Below are 21,595 nucleotides of genomic sequence, written 5' to 3'. Positions count from 1 at the left end.
AGGAGGAGAGGAGAGAGAGAGAAAAAAGGGAGGGGGGAGGGTGGAGGATGGGAAAGGCAGCAGAGCACAACAGACACTAGGATGGCAATTTGTAAATCAATGGATGTGTAACTGATGTGATTCTGCAATCTGTGTATGGGGTGAAGGTGGGAGTTCATAACCCACTTGAATCAAAGTGTGGAATATGATATGTCAAGAAATTTGTAATGTTTTGAACAACCCACAATAAAAAAATAAAATAGAAAAAAAAATGTTTACCTTTTAGAAATAGATGCAGAAATAATTGATGAAATAATGGGATGTCTGGAAACAACTTCAAAATAATCCATTGGGGTTGGAGAGGGGAATTGAAGAAATAAGACTGACAGGAAATTTATAATTGCTGAAGCTGAACCTGGAAGTTTATTATACTCTTCTCTTCACTGTTATATAGTTTGAAAGTTTTCATTAAAAAAAAAAAAAAAGAAATTCAGGAAATGTTTTCTCAGAAGAGAGTGTCACTTCTCTTGGTAGTTTAATTATCTAGAGCCACCTGACCCCTACTCCCAGGCCCTCTCATGAAGGACATGAATTATTAAGGGCAATCTGAGAGGCCTGGAGTCTTGAAGTCTGCCGAGGTGGTGAGAACAGGGGCTGTGTGGACCAGGAAGCTCTGCCTTCTCCAGAGACCCACACTGTGTCTCTCAATCTACTTGCCATGTTGACTGTGGTGGTACAAGTGGAGCTGGAGAGGGGATCAGGTAAGAAGCCCCCCAAGTTTGTATTCAGGAGTATAGTCTAGGGAGCTTCTTGGGAGAGGCAGGGCCAGGACAGCTTAGGTTGCGAAACTGAGGCCTGGGTTGAAGGCAGGACTTGGGGAATCCTGGAGCTCAGTTTTCCTCATGAGAATTCATGTGAAATCTGCCTTTCTCAGGCCCCAAGGAGACCCATAGCCCTACAATCCTTCTGGAGGGGCCCAAGAGCCTTCAACTTCTTCAGCTGGGGAACTTGGAGACTCAGGTAAACCAGGTGGAGTTGGTGGGTATAGGGGAAGATGGGAATGACACTACTGACCCCAGTCCTGCCCATAGGAACAATGCTTCACCTTTGACAGAGTCCTGGGTCCTGATGCTGCTCAGGTAGGGAAACTGAGTGGGCGATGGGAGGATGATGGGAGGTTTCAGGGCCCTGGATCCGAGAGTGCTGTCTGCTCCCCACCCCTTTGCTCAGGAAAGGCTGGGAAATGGCACCTGAGACAGCGGGAATTAGCCTGTGTCTTCCCGCAGGAAGCAGAGCAGGAGCTACTGGCACGAGTCCAAACAACACTGGCCTCTGTGGGCCAAGGGTACAGTGTATCTCTGCTGCTCCGGGGCAGGGAGACAGAGGCCCCCCGATTTGTGCCCCAGGTAAGGACCCACCAGGGCACAGACCTCATGAGGTTCAGGAGTCACCTTCTCCAGGACTTTAGAGGTTCTTTGTCTGTCCATCCCAGCTGGACTAGGTAACGCGCCTTGGGGACTGTGATCCATGTAGTACATTTTGACCCTGGCAGGTTTGAAAGGCAGGACGCTCACGAGGATGGGATGGGAGTCAGAGGGGCAGTGTGTGAAGATCAAATATTCAGGAGGTCTGCTTTTCATAGTTCTTGGTTACACTAATGATACTAAACTTGAAAACTTTGTTGTGGGGGCTTCATTAAAATTTCCCCAAATCAAAACAGCTGCCTCAGAACCTTGTCATGGGACCCTGTGCCAGGTCCCACTGAAAATGTCTACTCATGTCTATTCATTCTGGCTCACTGTGAACATGAGGGTTAGTGCTATTTCTATTCTGGACACCATGTCCCCAGTAACCAGACAGGGCGTGGCATAGATCTCACCCTCAGGAAGTGTTGAGGACTGAGTCATTTCTTTCTCAGTCCTCACTGGATCCCTTTCTCCCTTTAGTTGCTGCAGATGCTGTTTGAGGAAGCTCTGTCCCTCCACCGCTCTGATCATGTACTTAGCACTCTTAGCCTGGTGCAGGTGAAACTCTTGGGGGTTGAGGAGATGGGATTGGGACCTGGGAGCCAGGGCCATGTGACACTGAAGAAAGGGCCTGCGGCTTGTGGGGAGCCAGAAGAACTTGGGTCTAGCCCCACTCTGAGGCTCACCAGAGTAGGATTGTCTCTGTGGGGTCACCTTTATCCTGACAATGGAATGGCTCAGTCATGCACACTGCTGAGCTCACAGGGACCCACAAAAGGAAAGGCTCAGTTTGTAACAAGTGTGCTTGTGTGACCTTAGATCAGCCCCAGCGGGAAGACCTGGGACCTGCTCTCCCCAGGGGTGGAGGACCTGTCGGTGCTGGATGTGGCTCCTCTAGGCTTGTGAGTGTTCAGGGCCCAATGGGGTCTGAGTGTGCTTGTCTTAAGGCAGGGCTAATAGTTCCAGGTCAAGTCTTTAGAGGTTTCTACCCGCTGCCACCTCAGAAGAGGGAAGCTCTGAGCTTGGAGTCCTGTTTATAGGCCTTGGGTCTGCTCCCAGGACCCCCTTGCACCCTCGCACCCTCACACTCTCGCACCCTCATCCCATATGCTCATATCTCTTACTACTCCCACCCCGATTGTAGCTCTTCAACTCATACCATTTCAACTCTATTCTCCATCCTCACATCTCAACTCAGTCCGCTGTCACAGTAGGTAATTTTGAGCACTTTACTGAGCAGGACTTTCATTTCTTCATCTGTAAAATGGGGGGAATCCCAATTATCCTGTTTCCCTTGATGGCAAACCAGAGGAGGAAAAATAAGTTGCTGAGGCTAGCCTCAAACTTGTGACTTTCCTGCCTCAGCCTCCTGCATCTCTGGGATTATAGGTATGTGCCACCCTGCCCAGCTCACAGGAGAAAATTAAAATCAATTTAGGAGGTGACTCAACTTCCCCTTCCTGCAGGGTGGTGGAACATGCCAGTGAAGTGGAAGTGTCTGACGCAAGAGCTGCCTCAGAGCTATACTTACAGGCTGCAGGGGGTGAAGGCAGGTGAGGACCTGAAGGCACCAGTCATCCCTCATCCCCTGGGCCTTTGCCTTGAGCCTACCCTTTCCCCCACAGGACCTGCTTTTTGCTCACTGTCACCATGTTCTGCCCTGGGCCTAAACCTCCTGAGGGGTCTGGGACCCACGGTGTATGGCGAGGTGCTTTGAGGATCTTGCAGCTCCCAGGGACCCCGTAAGTATGAGAGGGCCTCTGGCTGCATTGGGAGGTGAGGTGCAAGGCTGGAATATGGATGTGAATGCCCAGGGCAGCATCAAAGTTTCTCCTTTTTTCCTGAGCTCTCACAGTAAGGTTCCCCCAGACCCCAGACTAAGACCCTCTGTTGGCAAATGACGTGGTCAAAAGCAACTGGGTAGGTAGAGAATTTGTAGAATCTTTAAATAAAAATAGATCTTTCCAGTCACTGTTTTTTTCATATATTGAAAAGTGCCCCATTTTTTATAAATGTTAAAACAGGGTGTTAGGGCTGGGAATAGAGTTCAGTTGGTAGAGTGCTTGCCTTGCATGCATAAAGCCCTGGGTTTAATCCCAAGGAAAACCCACTTGAATCAAATGTGTGAAATATGATATGTCAAGAACTATGTAATGTTTTGAACAACCAATAATAAAAATAAAAATAAAAATAACAAATATTTAACATTTCCAAAATTAAAAAAAAAAAGACAAGTTCTTGCTAAATTGCCAAGGTTGGCTCCTGCCTCTGCCTCCCAAGTTTCTGGGATTACATGCATGTGCCATTATGCCCAGCCTTCTATTTCTTTTTAATTTTTACAATTTGAATTAATTTTCTTCTGATCTATCAGACTGCAAACTTGGGAAGAACCAAATATCCAAAACAAAGATTGGAAAATTCCCAAGTAACCATATCTTCATGCTGCACTTTGTACCTTTCTCTCAGTGTCCAAAAATAATGAAAGCATTGAGTGGCGATAGAAAATAAACATTCCAAGCCAATTTGCAAGATTTGTATTATCATGGAAACACGGCCAAATTCAGAAGTGCCTAAAAACAAAATGGAGAAATAAAGTACCCTAAATTCCAGACTATTCCAAAGTCTTTTCTTTCTTTCATTCTTTCATGTAGGATAACATTTTCAAGGTTCAAACTTCAGTTTTTATTGACAAATAATATTCAATTGTATGAATATCCCATCTTTTGTTCATTCATTTATTCCTAGATGGACATTTGAGCTGTTTCCACCTTTGACTATTACAATAGTACTTCTTATGAACATTCACATAAAAGGTTTTCTTTTTACATATTTTCAATTCTCCTGGATATATAGCAAGAAGTGATATTGTGTGTGTGTGGGGGGTAATCTGGTAACTCAATTATTTTAAGCATTTTTTTAAATTGTAGATGAACACAATGCCTTTACTTAATTAATTAATTTATTTTTATGTGGTGCTGAGGATCAAATCCAGTACCTCACACATGCTAGGCAAGCATCTAACTGAATTTTAATCTTTGTCTATAGTTATTGAGGTAAAATTCATACAACATAAATTTAACTGTAACCATGATATAAGGTGCAATTTGGTAACATTTAGAACACTTATAAGGTTGTGAAACTCTTTAGTTCCAACACATTTTCATCATCCTGAAAGAAAACCCTGTACGCTTTAAGCAGTCACTCTCCAATTGTACCCATTAAGCAGTCACTCTCCAATTCCCCTTTCTCCCAGCCCCTACTGAACGTGATTTCATTTCCCAATGGATTTATCTAATATGAATTGTTAGGTCGGTGGGTGGCGGAGACTTGGCGGCGGCTTGGTGGTGACTTAGTGGCAACTTAGAACAAAGCAGCCCACGCGGGAAAAGAATATCAATCAGATGCCGGCGGAAACGCCTGTCAATCAGCCAGATCTCCTGACTAACACCTGTCCATCAACAGGACCCCCTGGCCAATCCTGGAGTTCAGCCAACTCCCCTGACCAACTCCAAGGGGGCAAGGGACCCTAGAAACACCTTTTCCTGTCCGAAGCCCTTCCCTTCCTGCTGTAAGCCCCATAAAAGTCCAGTACAGTCAAGCTTCCACGCGGTTTCTCCTCAGACCCTTCTCCTGTCCCCTCTGTGGGTCTGATTGAGGGTTAGGGTTAGGGTTAGGGAGTGATATCTCAATAAAGCCTGTTCAGCGGCCCTTTTAAATCTGCCTCCTTTGGCCATTGCCTGCCCCGACTGATCTGACTTGAATGTTTTCCTATAAACAGAATCATGCAATATGTGACTTTTAAACCTGGCTTCCTTCACTTAGAATAATGTTCATCATGGTTCATCATGTAGTATATATCAGCACATCTTTCCATTGATTGATTGATTGATTGATATCAGGGATTGAACTCTGGGGCACTCAACCACTGAGCCACATCCCCCACCCTATTTTGTATTTTATTTAGAGACAGGGTCTCACTGAGTTGCTTAGTGCCTCGCTAAGTTTCAGAGGTGGGCTTTGAACTTGTGATCCTCCTTCCTCAGCTTCCCGAGCTATACAACCCCAATCCTTGCACATATACTTTTTATAATGTTGTAGAATTTCTCTTTTATTCCTATTTTGTTGATTTTTTTTTGGTTTTTGTTTTTGCTTTTGTTGTTTTGCTTGTAGTACTGGGGATTGAACCCAGGGGTACTTTAACACTGAGCTGCATTCCTAGCCCTTTTTATTTTAATTTGAGACAGGGTTTCCCTAAATTGCCCAGACTGGCCTTGAATTTGTGATTCTCCCTCTCAGCCTCCTAAGTAGTTGGGATTATTTTGTTGAATATTTATATCACGATAGGGTTTTAGATACTGCATAAAACTTTAAAAAAAAACTTTTTTTAGTTGTAGATGGACACAATACCTTTATTTTGTTTATTTACTTTTATGTGGTGCTGAGGATCAAACCCAGCAAGCGCTCTACCATTGAGCCACAACCCCAGCCCCAGTGTATTTTTTTTTTTTAATCAATTGAAATGATCTTGCCAGACACTATGAAATGCCTGTAATCCCATAGACTCAGTAGGCTGAGGTAGGAGGATCCCAAGGTTAAGGCCAGGCTCAGCAACTTTGCAAGAACCTCAGTGGTAAAATACCCCAGGTTCAATCCCAAGTATTGGGAAAAAAATTATTTTTCTAGTTCCTTTAAGTGTCCGGTTAAGTTATTCCTTTTAAATGCAGGCATTTACAACTAAAAATTTCCCTCTGAACACTGTTTTTGCTATATCCTGTAAGTTTTGTTATGTTATGTTTTATTTTCATTTGTCTGAAAGTATTTTCTGATTTTCCTTTGTTTAATTTTCTTTGTTTAATTTCTACAAATTTGTGAATTTTCCAGTTTCCCTTCTGTTATTCATATCTAGTTCATTCCTTTGTGATCAGAGAAGATGCTTTTTATTATTTTAAGATTTTTTTATTATTTTAAGTATTGACATTTGTTTTGTAGCCTAATATGTAGTCTGTCCTCGAGAATGTTCCATGTGCACTTTGGAGAATATATATTTTGTTATTTTAGGATATTCTGTATATTTCTGTTGAGCCTAATTGGTTTATTATGTTGTTCAAGTATTCTTCTTCCTTACTGAACTTTTGCCTAGTTATTCTACCAATTATTAAAAAGTAGGGTATCAAAATCTCTATTGGGGGGCTGAGGCTTTAACTCAGTGGTAAAGTGCTTGCCTCACATGTGTGAGGCACTGGGTTCAATCCTCAGCACCACATAAAAATACATAAAGGTACTGTGTGTTCATCTCCAACTAAATAAATATTTTTTAAAAAAATCTCCGGCTGGGGTTGTGGCTCAGTGGTAGAGCACTTGCCTAGTATGTGTGAAGCACTGGGTTCGATTCTCAGCACCACATATAAATAAATAAAATAATAAAAAAAGAAGTCACATTACTTCAAAAAAAAATCTCTATCAGGAAGAACTTGACACAGGCAATGCTGTTTTTGAAACATATACTCCATCTTAGAACAAGAGTCGCCTCATAGTCACTCTTGTAAGGGTCAGGCGAAGCTGAAAGAGACCACCAAGTGACCACTCATGCAATTGGCAGAAGGGGATTTATTGAACCAGCATGCTGGGGCTCCGTGCCCACTCAAGAAGGGAAAGCAGCCAGAGCCCTGAGCAGGGGCTGAGCACTGCTTAAGTACACTTTTTGGGGAGGGCAGAGGGCTTTGTATACATCAGAACAAATCATCATGAGGCGCGGGAAAATTGAACAACAACTCCTAAACATGATTAGTTCATTCATTGGCGGGAACAGGTCAGGCTGGAGTGATAGGTCATTCCTAAGGAGGGGGTTACATTTAAACTGATTGGTCCAGGCCCTGCAATGCCTACGTGCGACCACACAGAGCCCTTATTACACAACCAAATAGTCAGGGGAAATATTTACTGGGCAGTTCCAAGCATTGTCTTAACAGCTACAGAAATTTCAGGTTTTGCAGGTAGCATAGAAACCTAACAATACCTAATCCTTTACATTTTAACTCAGACCTTGCAGCTTAGAAACTTTACAACACCCAGTCTTTTACCCTTTAACTTTTACGCTTTAACTTCAATTTCTTTTACCCTTACACTCTGACTCAGCTGTCATCGTGGAAAGAAACCCCAAACAATATTCCATGCACTCCAGTTTTATTGGGGATCCCAGGGAAGTTTCCAAAGAGCCCCACCCAGGTCTACTTCTTAACTTTTGACTGACAGCAAGATGACATCAGGCTTTCAAGCCTTACTGCCAGGACAACTCTATGTTACCTTGGCCCATGCTGAGCAGTTCTAATTAGATTCTAAATCATTTTTACAGGTTTTATGGTTAGGAGGAACTACCCTTATCTTCCAAGATCTAGTCTGTGAAAGGGGTCACAAAAAGTCTCTCCTTTCAAAGTAACTTGGGTTGTTCTTATCAACATTGTTTCCTGCCTGAGTTTCCTTGAAGATAACAGGTAATTTGGTGAGGACTGTGACACATCCTGACTACTAAAGCCAGGTACAAGACATTGCTTTTTGACAAAGAAAGCATGTGGGAGTCAGCATAGTGGGTTCATGGTATAGTGCTGAGAGCCACAGCCAGTCGGAATGGCCCCTGGCATTTTTCCAATAGTACTGGTTGAGAGGCGAGCCATTAAGATGATGCTGGATTGATTCAATTGTATATTAGACCTTTACTGTCCGCCTCTGGTGCCCGATACTTTGGAGTCCTCCGGAGGATTGCCTGGGGAGTTCGCGTTGGTTGTGGAAGTTCCGGAGGAGGGATTTCCGGTTGGTGTGTGGTGTGTCCCGGGAGAAGGCCGTGTGCGTGACGTTCCCGGGAGTTCGGAAATAAAGTTTGTTCCTGCTTGAGTGGCTCGTAATTTGTGCCCAGCCAGACTGCGGCAGTATAGAATTATCCTCGCTCTTTTTTTAAACACTTATTATATTTTTAGGTGTAGATGGACACAACACAATGCCTTTATTTTTATGTGGTGCTGAGGATCCAACCTGGGTCCCACCAGTGCTAGGCGAGCGCTCTATCCGCTCTACTGCTGAGCCACAATCCCAGCCCTAGAATTATTCTCTTAACCTCATGTTCCCACCACCCTCATCTATTTGTTCCCTAACACTAGTGTTCCTTATTTCTTCATATGGCTTCAAGTTACTGTCTAATGTATTTACACTTTACTTTAGCATTTCTGGTAAAGAAACTACTAGAGGTGAATCGCCTCAGCTTTTCTTTATCTGGGAATGTCTTAGTTTCTTCTCCTTGAAAGATAGTGCTGGGCATGGTGGTGCATACCTGTAATCCCAGTGGTTCTGGAGGCTGAGGCAGGAGGATCATGAATTCAAAGCCAGCCTCAACAAAAAGCAAGGTGTTAAGCAATTCAGTGAGACCCTGTCTCTAAATTAAATACAAAGTAGGTCTGGGGGTATGGTTGAGTGTCCCTGAGTTCAATTCCCAGTACCACCCCCCCCAAAAAAAAAAATAGAAAATTTTTTGTCAGATATGAAGTTCTTGGTAAGTAATTTTTTTCTGTCAGTACTTTAAATTTGTCATCTGGCCATCCACAGTTTCTGGTGATTAAAAATTTAGTCTTTTTTTTTCTTGGTGGTGGTGCTGGGTATTGAACCTAGGTCCTTGTACATATAGGAGGCAAGCACGCTACCAACTGAGCTATATCCCCAGACCTCAGTTTTTAATCTTATTGAAGATTACAACACACACTAAGTTAGCTTCTTTCTTGCTTTTTTTTTTTTTTTTTTTTTTAAGATTTTTGGTCTTTTGGGGCTGGGGATGTGGCTCAAGCAGTAGCACGCTCGCCTGGCATGCGTGCGGCCCAGGTTCGATCCTCAGCACCACATACAAACAAAGATGTTGTGTCGAAGACTAAAATAAAATAAATATTTATAAAAAAAAATATTTTTGGTCTTTTGATGGTTGGATCATAATGTCTTGGTGGGGATCACCTTGAGTTTATGCTATTAGAGTTCATTAGCTTCTTGCATATGTAGATTCATGGTTTCATAAAATTGAAAGATTTTTTTCACTTTATAAAGATAAGAGGTTATTTTGGTTCATGGTTTTGGGGGAAGGAGAGTTCAGGAGCATGATATCTGCATCTGTGGGGCTTCTGGTGAGGTCCTCATACTACTCAACTCATGGTAGAGAAGTGGAAAGGGGAAGCAAATACATGCAAAAGGAGTACATGTGCAAAAGACAGCATATTTGGAAGGTTTTTTCCTTCCACATTTTTTATTGGTGCATTATAGTTGTATATTTGGGGGATTTTTGACCATTATTTCTTCAAATATTTTTTTTCTGTTCTTTTGTCTCTTTTCCCTCTCGTATTTGCATTATCCAGACTCCCACAAGTCTCTTAAGCTCTCTACTCATTTTCCTTCATCTTTTTCTTAATTCTCCTTAGACAGGATAATTTGACCTATCAAGTTCACTGAGATTATTTCTTGCATTTGCCCAAATCTACTCTTGTATCCCTATAAGTGAATTTAAAATTTCAGTTATTGTACTTTTCAGAATTTCTAGTTGGTTCTTCTTTATAATTTCTACCTCTCTATTGATATTCTCTATTCATTAAAACATCACATCTTGATTTCCTTTAGTTTTCTGAGAGAGTTGACGTAAAGTATTTGTCTAGATATTTCAGTGTTCAACATCTGTGCATCCTCAGGGACAGTGTCTGTTAATTTCTTTTTTCTTTTGAACCATACTTGCTTGTTCCTTTGTACATGTCTTAATTTTTGCTAGAAGTTGTCCATTTTTAATATTTTTTGTAAAAAAAAAACTGTATTTGTCATATTGATCTTTTGTTCATTGTTCTTTGTTTCTTTAGTTTAATGCTCTGACATTTAGGATGTTATGTGGTAACTCAGGAAATCAAATTCTCCCTACTGTCCAGGATCTATTATTGTTGCTTGTTATGGGCTGTGGCTTATAACAATGTTTGCTTAGTAATTTTTCTTTTCTTTTTTTTAAATTTATTTTTTTTAATATTTATTTTTTAGTTATAGGTAAACACAATATCTTCATTTTATTTTTATGTGGTGCTAAGGATCGAACCCAGTGCCTCATGTAGATAGGCCAGCGCTCTACCTCTGAGCCACAGCCACAGCCCTAATTTAATTTTTTTAATATTCAATTTTTAGTAGTAGTGGAACACAATACCTTTATTTTATTTATCTATTTTAATATGGGGCTGAGGATTGAACCCAGTGCCTTGCATGTGCTAGGCAAGTGCTCTATCACTGAGTCACAACCCCAGCCCTGCTTAGTCATTTTTCCAAACAATTTTTGAAGATAGTATTCTTTGTGGCCACTGAAGTCTTCATTCTGTTATCTCATTAGTTAGCCAGTGACCTGACATAGAATTAAATCCCTAGGGACAATTAAAGAAAAATAAAAACATTAAAGAAAAATAAAAAATAAATTGAGCATGGTGGTACAGGCTTGTGGTACAGCGACTCATAAGGCCAAGGCAAAAAGGTCACAAGTTCAAGGCCCACCCAGGCAACCTATCAAGACCCTGTCCCAAAATAAAAATTGAAAAGTTGCCAAACACATTGATTACTTTTTAGATTGTAGGATAGAAATCAAAGTAGAACACATCAGATAGGGCCTCTTTTTCACATCCCATCTTTCATATATATATAATTTCTCCCAAAAGTCAGAGAAAGAGCTCTCCCTGAGTTTGTTGTAAAAATTTCTCTATTTTCAGTTGCCACTGCTTTAAGTGCTCATTTCATGAATTTCATGTAAGTTGGACAGTGGTTAAGATTGGCAAGTGGTTCACTAGACACATTTCTGTTTTGCAGACATTACATCCATTCCAGTTCCAGGTTGTGAATCTGTCTGGTTATGGGCAAAAGTTGATGGAAATAGTCAATCTTTTTATCAGCGTGTGATGCATTCATTTTCTTTCTCAATCACAAGTGGACAACTATTATCTTCTTTTTCTCTGGCAGGGATTGCCCCTTGCTGCGGGTGTTGGCGGGTGAGGCTGTTGGTGAGAAGGTGGAGGGCTCTCTGCCCTGGATTGTCTCATGGCTTCTGGAAGGAAACAACTACAGTGGACTCCTTATTCACCTGGACCCCCAAGATGGATGGGGCAAGGGCGTGGGGTTTTTTGGGAAACTCTGAAATCTGGCATTAGGCCTGCCTCATCCTATCAGCCAACTAACCCTTGCCCAGAGAGCAAACTTTATCCTCTGGGATTTAGGAAGGTGCCATTGTGGCTAGGGTGCCAAAGTTTGGAGGGACAAGGGCAAAGACAATAGTAAAAGCAAACCCCTCCCCTTAGGGGGCTTCAACAGCTTACAAAGCATTTTAATACCTTCAATTCTTACCATAACCTCCTCAGGAGAATGTAATTTACAAATGAGTAAATGGAGGCAGGTATATTTTATAGAAGAGGAAATAGAGGACCAGAAAGAGAAAAGAACTTACCTATTTTCATATACCCATCAACAATATGGCCTTTGCTGGGCACATTGGTGCATGCCTGTAATCCATGACACTCAGGAGGCTGAGGCAAGAGGATGGCAAGTTGGAGGTCAGCCTGAGCAACCTAGCAATATCCTGTCTCAAAATTAAAAAAAAAAAATTAATAAAAAGGCTTGGAATATAGCTCAGTGGTAGAGTACCTCTGGGCTTAATCTTCCCTCTATCACATAAAAAAAGAGCCATGAGCTGATAATAGTTCAAGATGGGTGATAGATGGATTTCTTACACTGTGTATATGTTTGAAATTTTCCATAAGAGTTAAAAAAAAAAAAAAAAAATGTCTGGCACTCTATCTCCAAAATCAACAAACACACTTTTGGCCAGCAGATTCTCAGTCCTCCTATGCCAGGTCCTATGGAATGAGGAAGATAAGTTGTGGCAATTGACACCGTCAAAGATAAAGCAGTGAGGGTCAGACAGGTGTTTATCTATGGGCCAGTGTGATGTCATGACCAAGAGCACAGGCTTTAGTGTCAGACAAAACTGGGCTTGATTTTCTGCTCTGTCACTTACCAAAAAGTTGTTAGACCTCTCTGAGTTTCAATTGCCTCATCTGGAGAACATGGGTGGGATGGGGTGGGGGCTAGGTCGATTACACTTGTGGGGGATAAAAATAGATAAGCTATGAACAGCCTTAGGACAGAGCCATCAAGCACATGTGAAAGTCCAATAGGGGTTAGATATTTTGAAGCATAGTACTATTTTTAAAATATTTTTTTAGTTGTAGATGGACACAATACTTTTATTTATTTTTATGTGGTGCTGAGGATCGAACCCAGTGCCCTCCATATGCAAGGCAAGTGCTCTACCACTGAGCCACAACCCCAGCCCCAGAATAGTACTATTAATGGAAATTTGAACTATTACAAACAGTGTGCTCTGGAGTCTACAGGAAGGAGTAATCTACTCCAAGTTTTCCTTTACTAGGCAGCGACCTGCGTTTGCTCCAGGCTGCTCTCTTGGGGGCATCAGGAAGGAGGATGCAGATGAAAGAGGTGAAGCCCACTTGGTGGGATGCAGTAGAAGAGGCCCGGGCCCGCCGGGCTAGCCTGAGGACCCTGCGTTTAAGCCTCTTTGGGGACACCTTGACAGACAGTGGGCTTAGCCAGCTGGGAAGGGCACTGCGGGAGCTACAGGTGAGCAAAGTGAAGCCTGGAGGGCACCTTAGCCAGCAATGGCCAGTGCCCACTCTGAACCCCTTCTCCATAGGTGATAAAAGCCTGGAGCCAGTGCCCAAGAAGAGGGACACCCAAAGGGTCTACAGCTGAGGCCGTGGGGTTCCCAGAACCGCAGGTACATCTTTTCCTCCAACCTTTTGGGAGCCCCATTTATGTCTTTCTTTGCTGTCTTCACAGAGCATTCCATTTATCCATTGATTTATCAATTTCCAAACATTTATTGACAATTTACCATGTGCAGGGCACAGGGGCTATGTCCGCCCTGGGAATTCCCTGTTCTTGTGGAGTTTACAATCTGTTGGGAAGAAACAATTACACCATGATCAGTTCTCGGAAAGGCTTATAAACACAAGGTTCTGTGGCACATCTGTGTTAGCCTGAGCAAGAGAGGGAAGGAAGGCTTCATGGAGAAAGTGATTCCTGAGGTTAGCAAAGATGAGTGAAGAACAACCTAGACAGAATGAGAGGCAGAGATTGAGAGGTAAGCAAATGCTTGATGTCTCTGGAGAACTGCAAGCAGCTCAGTACTCTGGAGAATAGAGTTTAAGTTAGAGTCAGGTGAGAAGGAATAGTGAGATAAGTAGGACCAGGTTACACAGGGCTTTGGTAAGCTACTGAGATGTTTGGACTCTGTCTTGAAGGTCAAGCCTGAGCCACCGAAGTATCCTAAGCAAGGAAGACAACATTATTCCCATTTTTCAGGTGAGAAAACTGAGATAAGAGAAGAGATGTGAGTAGCCCAGGGTCATTTTCTTAATCAGAGGCAGCCTAGGAGCAACACTCAAATCCTCAGATTTCTAATCTGGGTCTTGCAACCCGGATGGCATGACCTCTCTTGAACAAAAGGGGGCGCTGTCTTCCATGATTTGTTGCAGGGTAGTTCAAACCCTGCGTATTCAGGTCCTTCTCTTCCCTTTTCATAATTACATCCTTACAATTTGTTTTTATAACACTGGGCCTGGGGAATTAAGCACATTAGTTTCCAATTATTGATCACATGCCTGACTGCTCAGTGCTTTGTTGTTACCTTATTTCATGCTCTTAACAACTTTTATCCATTCTATTTTATGAAGAAGAGCATGGAGACTCAAAAGACTAGTCGCCTGCCTGACATCATAGAGCTAAGAAAAGGCGGGGCTGGGTCTCTGATCTGTTTGATTTCAAAGCCCCAAGCTTAAACTACGCTGTCCTTGGGGGAGGGATGAGAAATTGTCACTCTAGATTACTTCTCTGCAGGTGATGGATTCAGTAGTAAGCCATAGTCCAGGCCTCAGCAGGAAGTCCTTGGTAGATCTGGTACTTGAGGGGTAGTTGGGAAAGGGTCTCCACCTTTGGTGTGACTAATTATATTTTCCTGTAGTGGCAGAAAGAACATCATCTCTAGGGCCTGGTCTCCACCAAAAGCATCCTCTCAGGAACTTTGAGGAACAGGTAATATCTCATATATTTTGGGAACAACTGGAAACTGTTGGAAGTGTGAGGGGGTACCAGAGCCCAGCTAATCTGCCTCCTGCTACTGCCTGACAACAGGAAGAAATATGGAGCTTCTGGAAAATAAAGGACCTGAAGGGCTACTGGATCCCTAGAGGATGAGCATAGAGAGGAGCTTTTTTCTTGGTTGGATTATGAGTATGAGATTATTAGGGCCTTTATGGTGACTATTGGCAGAGCCAGTACCTCCTCTACCCCTGGCCTCCTGAGTCTCTTCCCAGGTTACAGATTCCTCCAGGCCAGTTAGGTCCTGGCTTCTGGGTAAGCCTAGACTGATACTATCTAGTCCCAGCAGGCCCCAGATGTGGCTCTGCAGTTGCTCACGGCTCAAGTTCGGAGGCAGAGATTGAGAGAGCAGCACCAAATTTGGATCCAAGAGGAGATAAAGCATTTGGAACAGGAAGAGGTGGTACATGAACAGGTCAAAGGCCTGGTGGCTGAAGAGGAGGTGAGGAGGGCTGAGTAGGGGTCTTGAGATTCCTTATAATTAGGCTAGTCATTGTACTAGGAGCTAGTCCTTCATCAGTCACAACTGACTGGTCCATACCCTCTTAGTCTTGTGGAGGATAGAGGAGGCAATTCTCAGTGCTGCATGCTGTAATAGGGGAGTTAGGATGAAAATAAAAAGGTACACTTCACCCAGGCTGGAGTGAATCAGAGGAGATGGCATCTAAGGTGAGACTTAGAGGACAAACAGAAATCACTAAGGGAATTCACTAGACTCAGTTCAACAAAGGCAGATAGTGCTCATCACAGAGGCACTCAGTAAACATAACTTGTTTGAACAAATTAAGAATCAAAGCTTTTTTTTTTTTTTTTTTATGTGGTGGGGATAATTTCTCAGAGAGGAAAAACTGTATAAGCAATGGGCTAGCATAAAGCAATGGCAAAATGGGCTCTGAGAACCACAAGTCTGGCACCCAGCAAGTGTGGAGTCAAGAGGCAAAGCTAATGAGATTGGTATACCACATCTCTGAGTCTGGATTTCACTCCAAGGAACTGTTGAAAGGTATATGTCATCTCAGCTCTGTCTCTCACTAGCCATGGGAATTTGAGTAAGTTAGGACAACTACCCCATAAAGTTGTTACTGGACAAAATGAGATAATGCACATGGAGGGTTTGGAACAGAGTCCAGCAACAGGTGGTGCTCAACAAAGGGTATGAATTCTCTCTGAAGACCTGTGAGAAGAGGCCGAGATGGCACCGGGAGCTGAAAGTACTGAGACTTCAGGTGGAGGCCCTGCAGGCAGAGCGGGACATCGCAGAGGAAGACTTGGCATCCTTCTATGATCTGCATGTGCAGGCCACCAGAGCACAGACAAGCCACATACTGCAGGTCAGTGGAGACAGACAGTAGGCCTTGAGCCTGCTGGTAGCAAGGCTGGCTGGCTGACAGGAGTCTCTGAATCTGGCCACAGGTATTTCGAGCCTGGCAGAGGCTGCAGGAAGAGCAGGCCATGACCACAGAGCATCGTCACCGCAGCCTACTGGCTGGTGTCCTGCAAGACACCATTGACCTGGCCTCGAGGAACCAGGAGCTCCAAGCCCAGAACCAGCAGCTTCAGCAGGGTGCAATGAAGGGAGGGGCAATCAGACTGGATCTCTGCCTTAGGGTGAAACCTGATGATTAGGAACTCTTCAGGGGTGTTAGAATTGGATACAGTGGCACATATCTATAATCCCAGCAACTGGAAAGGTTGAAACGGGAGGATCACAAATTTCAGCCAGCCTCAGTAACACTATTGGCAAGGCCCTCAGCAACTTAAACCCTATCTCAAAATAAAAGGTTAAATCCCTAGTGCCAAAAACAGTAACAACAAAACCCACATTATTTGCATTAATAAAAAAAAAAAAAAAAAAGACCAATAGAGCAAGGGGATCAGAGGCAGAGGGAAAGGGAAGGTACTAAGGAATGAGGGTGAACAAATTATGGTATATCATGTATGAATATGGCATAACAAAGTCCATTAATAAATAATTATAATGCACTAATAAAAACATAAAACATTAGTGGTCTGAAGTTTTCCAGCCTAGTTTAGTTTGTCCTGCTGGGCTCAGTACCTTCTGTTTCCAAGACTCTCTAAATTCTCCAGGGCCCAAGTTTTGTGCTTAAGGGAAATTTCAAAGTCTGTGACAGAGAATACCTCAGATCCACAGCAACAGCTTGGAGAAAACCACTTGTCCTCTTAGTCCAGAAGTTACTCCAGAATTAAGATACTCAGGAGACCAAGGGACAATTATGTTTGAGGGGAACTGTGCAGCATAGAAGACACAAGACAATATTGACTGGTTGTAGGAAGCACCCTACATCCTAGAACACTTTATTAAGACCTTATTGCTTATGCAGTTAAAAGAGACATTGATTAAGCTATAGAAGTTTCTGTACCTGGTCCCAGGTCAATCTGTGCAGAGCTTTCCCAGGCTGTTGGGAGCTGGGACACTACTAGGCAGGGATAGGACTCAGAGTGGGAAAGATGCTACCTCCTAAGAGCCTTAGAGGTGGCAGTGGGCTTCAATAGGGCCCCTGGGTGAGCAAAGGGGTTAGGAGTATAGGTTTAAGCCAGGATCCAGGGGCAACATTCCCTGAGATGAGTCAAGCCCCAGCCCTCTGTGGGGTTTCCAGAACAAAGGCTGGGTAAGGGAAGCAGCACTGTGGAGGGGGTAGGGGATATATCTCCAGGCAGTGCTGGAGCTGAGGGACCTTGGCAGAGTGGCCTAGGTGACAGCTATATAATTTGTAGCAATTGGGCCTTCCTGCATGACTGTTGGGTGAGTGTCCCTTATGAAGAAGTCATGCACCAAGGCGGGGCTTGAGCACCAACACCAGGCCTGGGTAGTGGGTATATTGGGGTGACCACAGTGGGCAAGGAAAGCCACCTGTCACCCATATCTCATTTTGTTTATGGAAGATGAGGCAGGGAGCCTTCCCCATCAGGAATGGAGTTATTTTTTCAGGCCTAGGTATTGCTGCTCCCAATTCTTTAGTTTGGAAGAACTTGGGGGTGGGTGGGGAAGTTAAGTTTCCTTAACCAAATCTACTCTTCATGTCTCCTAGAAGCCTCCTTCATACACCACTTCAAGACTAACTTGGTTGCTCTCCCTTCTCCAGCTTTTCTCACAAGGCACTTATTACAGTTGCTAAGGGGAGGAAAGGAAGAAGTTTGAGAGATGACTCTGGTGGTGGTGCCCAATCTATAGAATCAGAAGCAAGCAAGGTGGCCAGGGGCTAGTGACTACCATAATACAGGCGCACAGCCAGGCCAATGAGCAGTGTGGCCAGGAAGAATGTAGCTGTGAGTTGCAGCCGTAGCAGGGCTGCTGAAAGCATGGCATTGACCACTAATGAGCAGGACACAACAAAAAGGCGCGTGATGCTGCTGCCATGCTTCATGACAGCGGACATGAGCAGTCCATTTAGTGCTTGGCTCAGCACCACAAGTGCTGCCCATCCTGAGAAACCCTCCAGGAGGCCTGGGCCAGGACCACCACCTGCATGCAGACCAAGGTTCAGGAGCACACCAAAAGTGTAGAGGAAGAGGTTTTGAAGTGCGAGGGGCAGACGCTGTCGCTTCATGAGCAGCTCTGTGTATACAGACGACAAGCCTGAGATGAGACAGTACAGGATGAGCAGCAGCAGTCCCAGTGGAGTGATATGCAGGGGCATGGGGCTGGCAGCAGCTGCTAGAGGCCCAGGAAGGGTGTTCCCAGGGTCCTGAAGGCCACCTGCTGCATAGCAGGCCCCTGCAGCCATCAGCAGCAGCAGTGCCAAACCCTGGCGTGCAGAGAGGCGGTGCCGGAGACAGAGGCAGTAGAATAGGGCTGTGCTTCCAATCTTGAGATTGCTCAGCACCTGGTAGGTGCTGGGGTCCATGTAACGCTGTAGATAGATCACCAGGTTGTTGTTGGCGCCATAGAGCAGGGCAGATAGTGCAAAAGGAGCAGCTTGGCGCCAGGGTGGGGCCCCTCGGGGCCATGCTTGCCAGCCCACAAGGAGAGAGAAGGCGCACAACAGTAACTTGGTCAGCTCAGTGAGCAGCACAGCTGAGGAGGGCCGAAAGGGCACTCGCCCATCCACATGGCACAGCGCCAGCAGTGGGGCATGGGCACCATACATGGCAGTGGATAGGAGGAGCATCAGGGTCCAGCGGGCCTGCCTAGGACGGCCCAGGCCTGGCATACCACCTTCCTCTACACTCATGCCCTCATCAGATCCTGGTTGCCTGTGTAACTAGCAAGTGGCAGAGGAACTGGGGCACATTTAAGGGATATTAAGTTATGAAGCCAGCTCCCAGGAGGAGCTGGTACATTGCCAGAGAGAATACTGAGGATCAGAGTCATCTGTACACTCCACAGTTAGGGCTGGAAGAGGAAGGGGCTGATGAAGCATGGTCTTGGGGCCAGTCTCATGGAGCTGGGGAGGGAAGGAGTCCAGGTTACAGTCCGACAAGCCACTGTGCACCCTCTGCAGGAAGAGAAGCTAAGATGAAGGTGGCAGGACAGGTGGAGACAGTAAGTAGATGACAGCCAGGGAAGCTAGATAGTGTGTCTGTGTTCGAAAGGCCTCCACCTGTAGGCCCCAGCTGTTCATCCTGCTTCCCCCATAGGATCTAGAGCTAGTCAGGCCCCTTGCGTAGTGACCGAAAGTAGTCCCTCAGTGTCTTCTCCACGTTGGGCACAGCATATGCCTGAGCTGCATAGATGCCAGTGAAGGTGCCAACTGCAAAGCCCAGTACTGCCGATGCCCTCAGTTTGGCCACCACATAGCCAGCCAGGAATCCTTTGAGGAACGGGGAGGACAAAAGTGAGCCATCCTGCAGAGAAAAATGAAGAAGGAAACTCAGGCAGGTTTTCCCTCTTCTCTGCCCAGGAACTACTCAAGTGAGGGTCACTCTCTACAGCTGTAGCATTTTCTTCAAAGATTTTTCTCAAGGTTCTGGAGCTCAAAAAAGAAAAAAAAAAAAAAACTCAGGAGCCCTGATCACACAATATCAGAATCCTGAAGTCAGAAAACTCCAACCACAGAATCTTCCTGCTAAAATGTCAGAGATGCCCCTGAGCAGTCTGAGCCCTGCTATTTCTCCAGTCTCATTTTCTAGCATATTTTCCCACTACTGCAGCAGAACCGACCTCCTTTCCCTCTCTTGTACATAATACTACTCTGCATATGTTTGGAGTTTTCATTCCTCTCCACTTCACCTAGTTAACCACTACTTAAGATCTCAGGTCAAGTGCTATTTTCTCAGGGAAATTTTCCTGGGGAACTGAGAACTGGCCCTCAATAACCATTTGCTGAATAAATCTCTGCCACTCATTCAACATTCTCAAGAGAAAATTGGACAATGAAGATTAAGGTGAGAGGCAGGAGGACAACTCCTACCTGGCCCACACCACTGCTGACTTCGTCTTCCACTCGCTGTTGCAGGCGTTCCAGCTGGTTCTTGAGAAATGCCAGGTCCTTAAGCTTGGGCAGAGAATCCTAGGACAAGGGAGAGGCTGGCTCCAGCAGACTGACTCAGCCCCATTCCCTGTTCAATTCTATCAGAAACTGGGAGTTGGGAGGAATGGGGTGAGCCAGAGATATCTTTCTATAAAACCTTCCTGAGATGGCAGTGGTAAAGGCAGAAAGGCATTGAAAAGCAGAGTTACATGGGGCCAGGGAGGGGGTGGCAGATGAAATCAGTATCAGTAACTTGTAATAATCACTACAGGAATCTAATATAGCAATCAGTGTGCAGGAAAGACAGAAGGAACCTTCAATTAGGTCTATGAGCAAATAACTACTGACTGAACCAAGAACTCCCCGAAAGTGGTGATCAGTCTTTCTTGTCTGTTGTAAAATGCCTGGTAGTGGGACTGGCAGGCACTTGGTGAATGTGACTGATGCTGGGCTTCCAGACCAAAGGAGAATAATAGCTTGAAGCCGCCCCCTGGACAATTTGAGGGTAAACCCGATTTCTGCCTGGACTGTATCCCTGTTTCTGAGAGCATCTCAACCTAAATGGAGTAACTGGATATGAGAGATAATGAATGTCAGAAAGAGTATGCATAAACGACGAATAATTCTGATCACATGTAAGTATAAAATTCAGTGTGTGCACAAGAAAAGTGTTTGAGGGTGCCGTTCGTGTGGATTGGAAACGCTATCTCTGGAAGGGGAATTTGGGGGGCTAGGGAATGAGGCAGAGTGAGGAGCATTCCGGGGTAAGTGTGTTTGAGTGTGTGCTAGTAACTGGGGATCATGATGGTATTCGGGAGGGGACTGCTGGGGGATCCCCGACTCCGCCCGCCTTCCCTAAAACTACCCCCATGCCACCCGCCACCCCTCCCTGTTGAGGTAGTCGATAGAGTCCCAGGGAAAACAAGAGGCACCCCATCTCTGAGACATTCCAGTGTCGCCTTTCCCCAAAACTACAGAGCCATGGAGTCTAAAGACAATCTTAAAAAATTAAGGATCACCCCCACGTTCACTCACCTTGTCATCCGCCATCTTCCCCGCCGAACTTGTTGCGCAGGCGCAGCCCCGCCTCCCTTATGGGGGCCTACCGCCATCTTTACTGAGGACGGAGGCACTTCCGGGGCATTTTTGTAAAGGATTGGGTGTTTTCTTCGCCGCCGAATTTTGACAGTCTAGTTTTCACAGATGCTTCCACGTGACCCCTACCGCCGCATCCCAGGCTGTCTGTGAGCGCGCATACGACCCGCGCGATGATCTCACTCATGCGCGAGTGCGCGCGGTGCACGTTCACCTGACCAGTCTTCCACCCTCTTGATGAGCTCACAGTTGCGTGGTGGTGTCAGCGAGTCAGGGGCGTCCGTGCGCCTCCTCTGGTCCGACGCACGGAAACACACATCCACTCGGCATCTAGACACCACCGTCTAGGGGCGGTGCTGCTCAGACCCCGCCCCGCGTGTTTGCGGCGCCAGCTGGCCTGGCGGTCTC

General features: G+C 45.0%; 4 protein-coding genes across 5 annotated transcripts in view; 2 read left to right on the top strand and 2 right to left on the bottom strand.

Moving 5' to 3' along the window:
• The first annotated feature begins 697 nt into the window (after positions 1–697).
• LOC107141711 lies at positions 698–16,665 on the top strand. The gene is made up of 14 exons (XM_048811872.1): positions 698–740; positions 914–999; positions 1,266–1,385; positions 1,926–2,135; positions 2,265–2,347; positions 2,912–2,998; positions 11,448–11,476; positions 12,913–13,121; positions 13,195–13,278; positions 13,805–13,865; positions 14,524–14,594; positions 14,941–15,102; positions 15,833–15,991; positions 16,074–16,665. Exons 1-14 carry the CDS (start codon positions 698–700, stop codon positions 16,284–16,286), a joined length of 1,617 nt encoding a protein of 538 aa, XP_048667829.1. The 3' UTR covers positions 16,287–16,665.
• Positions 16,666–16,937: 272 nt separating this feature from the next.
• On the bottom strand, positions 16,938–18,933 carry LOC107141675 (probable UDP-sugar transporter protein SLC35A4). Its single transcript, XM_015484890.2, has one exon. It carries the CDS (start codon positions 18,851–18,853, stop codon positions 17,882–17,884), a length of 972 nt encoding a protein of 323 aa, XP_015340376.1. The 5' UTR covers positions 18,854–18,933; the 3' UTR covers positions 16,938–17,881.
• A 251-nt stretch (positions 18,934–19,184) lies between these two features.
• On the bottom strand, positions 19,185–21,479 carry Slc35a4 (solute carrier family 35 member A4). The gene is made up of 3 exons (XM_048811656.1): positions 21,128–21,479; positions 20,033–20,131; positions 19,185–19,466 (listed from the first exon to the last, which is right to left on the bottom strand). Exons 1-3 carry the CDS (start codon positions 21,140–21,142, stop codon positions 19,269–19,271), a joined length of 312 nt encoding a protein of 103 aa, XP_048667613.1. The 5' UTR covers positions 21,143–21,479; the 3' UTR covers positions 19,185–19,268.
• The window catches only part of Apbb3 (amyloid beta precursor protein binding family B member 3), a 5,854-nt gene continuing 5,738 nt past the window's right edge, over positions 21,480–21,595 (top strand). For both annotated transcript variants that reach the window (XM_015484875.2, XM_048811651.1), the window contains exon 1: positions 21,480–21,576. The gene's annotated coding sequence lies outside the window, so the exon portion shown is untranslated. The remainder of the gene's footprint in view (positions 21,577–21,595) is intronic.

Source organism: Marmota marmota, unplaced genomic scaffold (genome assembly GCF_001458135.2).
Source record: "Marmota marmota marmota unplaced genomic scaffold, marMar, whole genome shotgun sequence".
NCBI classification, from domain to species: Eukaryota; Metazoa; Chordata; class Mammalia; order Rodentia; family Sciuridae; genus Marmota; species Marmota marmota.
This window is presented reverse-complemented; position numbering and strand designations above follow the sequence as displayed.